At 46.1% G+C, this 2,816-nt stretch overlaps 1 protein-coding gene across 1 annotated transcript in view; it reads right to left on the bottom strand.

The window, feature by feature from the left end:
- Positions 1-1,857: 1,857 nt before the first annotated feature.
- The window catches only part of ZBTB8B (zinc finger and BTB domain containing 8B), a gene marked incomplete at its 5' end in the record, with an annotated part of 4,946 nt that continues 3,987 nt past the window's right edge, over positions 1,858-2,816 (bottom strand). Inside the window, one exon of the mRNA XM_010019274.1 lies at positions 1,858-2,184. Within this exon, the coding sequence (XP_010017576.1) occupies positions 1,858-2,184 (327 nt within the window). The remainder of the gene's footprint in view (positions 2,185-2,816) is intronic.

Raw genomic sequence — 2,816 nt, 5'->3', positions numbered from 1 at the left:
CCTTGCGAAGGGGGCACTCAAGACCAGACCCTTTCAAAGCAAGTCTTGTTACCTTCTGCTGTCTTTAGGAATCACCGGGAAAGTGATTGTTTCAAAAGCAGCTTGGTTCTTCTCTCCTCACCCTACCCCATCTGGCAATGAATTCTCAGCTGCATTTGTGAGACCAGAATCGCTGCCCTCGAGCAAATTGCAACATCACTGCAGGATGAAGCAGATAGAGAAGCTGAATTGTTCTTTTTCAGTATGTCAAATGAAAGCACAAGATGTGCAAAAAACTTTCTAACTACTTAGATCAGAGGGCTCTTTGGGTTTTAGGTTCCGGCTTAGGCTTGGCAAGCGGAAAGTCCTTACACTAAAACCTGAGGAAGCATTCACTGCCTTGTTAAGTGGGAGGAACTGCTCACTCTTAGTCAGCCACAGGCTTCTGATCTAGCACTTACTCCAGCTAGAAAGACTCCTACAACTTGCCTTTTCATGGAAACACTTACGAACACCACAGTAAAGAAGCATTAACAGTCTTATTTCACAGTATATTTCAGTTTTGCCTCTTCGTTAGGAAACAGGAGGTTACCCATAAGCAAACAGGCTTTCTGGTGGTGGAGTGTTTTCTTCTAAAGCTTCCCAGCTTGATCTTGGATAGCTTCTATCAGTTTGCTACTGGAAAGGTAAAAAAGATCTCGCCTCCTTTGGAAACCAACCTTTATCTCTCCCAGCAAAGAAGCAGGAGGTTCACACCAGAGGTTTTTGTAAAAAACAAAACCAAAACACAAATACTTGGATAAATTCACACAATAACGTAAACCATGAGAAGGAGCAAAGACTGAAAGAAAATAGAGTAAAAGAGCAAGAAAAGGATTTGCAAAGAGACTAGTCAAAAATTCTGAGTCTTCCTACCCAATAGCTTCAAAAAGGGTCATCAGAGCTCCTTCACACACACAGCTCAGACATCGATATTTAACTACTCCTCAGCTACACCAGTGGTGAATGTGGCTCCTTCATCTGCCACCACCACAACTCCCACAGGACCTGACTGACAGCTTTCCACTTCTACCATAAAAAGCGGAAGAGAATCGGGCTTAGTTCATTCACTTAGTCTAAATGGAGAGACCAGGACACACACCACCATAACGTGTGCTTAAGCCAAGACTACCAAAGTCTAAATGACATCAGACACAACATCTGAAGCTCTGGAGTCTGAGCCCTTTGAGAGAGGAAGATGCAGTAAAAACAGTGCAGAAGAAAAAGCTTCTTTTCTAAATACCTGCCAAGTTAAGGTCAGAAGAAATGTGTTTATTCTTACTGTCTATGCTCTCAGCAGCAGCACAGTTGTGTTCTCCTGGGTGTCTGCCCTGGTTTCCAGGTCAAATCCAGCCTAAATAAACACTTAACCTTTACAATTTAGGGAATACTGTCCTACTACAGAAGGATCACAACTTAGTTTAGAAAAGATCCAAGATGGTGAGTGAAAATCACATTTCTTTTAATGTAATCTTCAGAGAGAAGATGGGCCCCCTTTCAGATCAGGGACTAAGGACCGTGACAGCATTATTTGAAGAGACCTGTTATCAAAACACCACAGAGATGTTCCACCCATAAAAATCAAGACTAGGAGGCAGAGACACCACTGGAGATTGCTCAAGTACAACCTCTGTGAACCCCAGACAGCAGATTCTTCACAGATTTCTGGTGCACAGCACTGAAAAGTATTAAAAATTCCAATTCTCCCCACTTTTCTAATAAAAAAATGGAATAATAAAAAACAGCAGAGTCTCACTAACTGGGCAAATACTCAGTTTTCTGCCACAGACCGACCACTGTCACAGAGACACTTCAAATGCTCCCACTCTCCTCTCACTGCTACATAAGTGTTTCTCGGTCTGACAAGCTCCTGTGGATCTCCTGCTTGTCATCACCATCAGCATCCTCATCATCAGCCGGATCATTTTCCTCTCCAGACTCCACATATATAGGCCAGTCGTTATCAGCATCACCCTTCTCTTGGCCCTCTGAGGACTGCTCCATTAGGCTGAGGTTGATGGGCATCGAGTCCTCGTGGGTGGTGGTCACACAGGTACAGCTGTCGCACAAGCCGCAAAAGCCGAAGCGCCGCAACCCTTGCGACAGGCTGCTCGTGAAGGTTCTCCTGCAGCCTTTGCAGATTATTGGCTTGTTTGATCGATGCACCTGAAGTTAAAATGAAAACACTCTGGTAAAAAAGGCCACCTGCCTCCTTTTGCTCTTCCTGGGGTGCTGCTTTGCATCAGAAAAACACCATTGCTTGAGCTAAAGGGCAGCTGATCCCATCGCGCTTCCAGTGATAAAGACTTGGGGCTACACAAGTACTAACAACTCAACTATGAGTGGCTTAAACTTAGAACCACAGAATGGTCTGAGTTGGAAAGGAACTTAAGATCATCCAGTTCCAACCCCCCTGCCATGGGCAGGGACACCTCACACCAGACCATGTCACCCAAGGATCTGTCCAACCTGGCCTGGAACAGTGCCAGGGATTGAGCATCTTTGGGCAACCTAAGCCAGGGCCTCAGCACCCTCACAGGGAAGAACTTCTGCCTAAGAGCTAACTTGAACTTCCCCTGTTTCAGTTTGAACCCATCACCCCTACCCTGTCCTATCACTCCAGTCCCTGATGAAGGTCCCTCTCCAGCATCCCTGTAGCCCCCTTCAGACACTGGAAGCTGCTCTGAGGTCTCCAGCAGCTTCTCTTCTCCAGGCTGAACAGCCCCAACTTTCTCAGCCTGTCTCATACAGGAGGTGCTCCAGCCCCTGAGCATCCTCTGGCCTCGCTCCAACACTCC

This window comes from Nestor notabilis, unplaced genomic scaffold (assembly GCF_000696875.1).
Source record: "Nestor notabilis isolate BGI_N333 unplaced genomic scaffold, ASM69687v1 scaffold31417, whole genome shotgun sequence".
Taxonomy (NCBI): Eukaryota; Metazoa; Chordata; class Aves; order Psittaciformes; family Psittacidae; genus Nestor; species Nestor notabilis.
The sequence above is the reverse complement of the archived record's forward strand: the minus strand, read 5'-3'. Positions and strand labels throughout refer to the sequence as shown.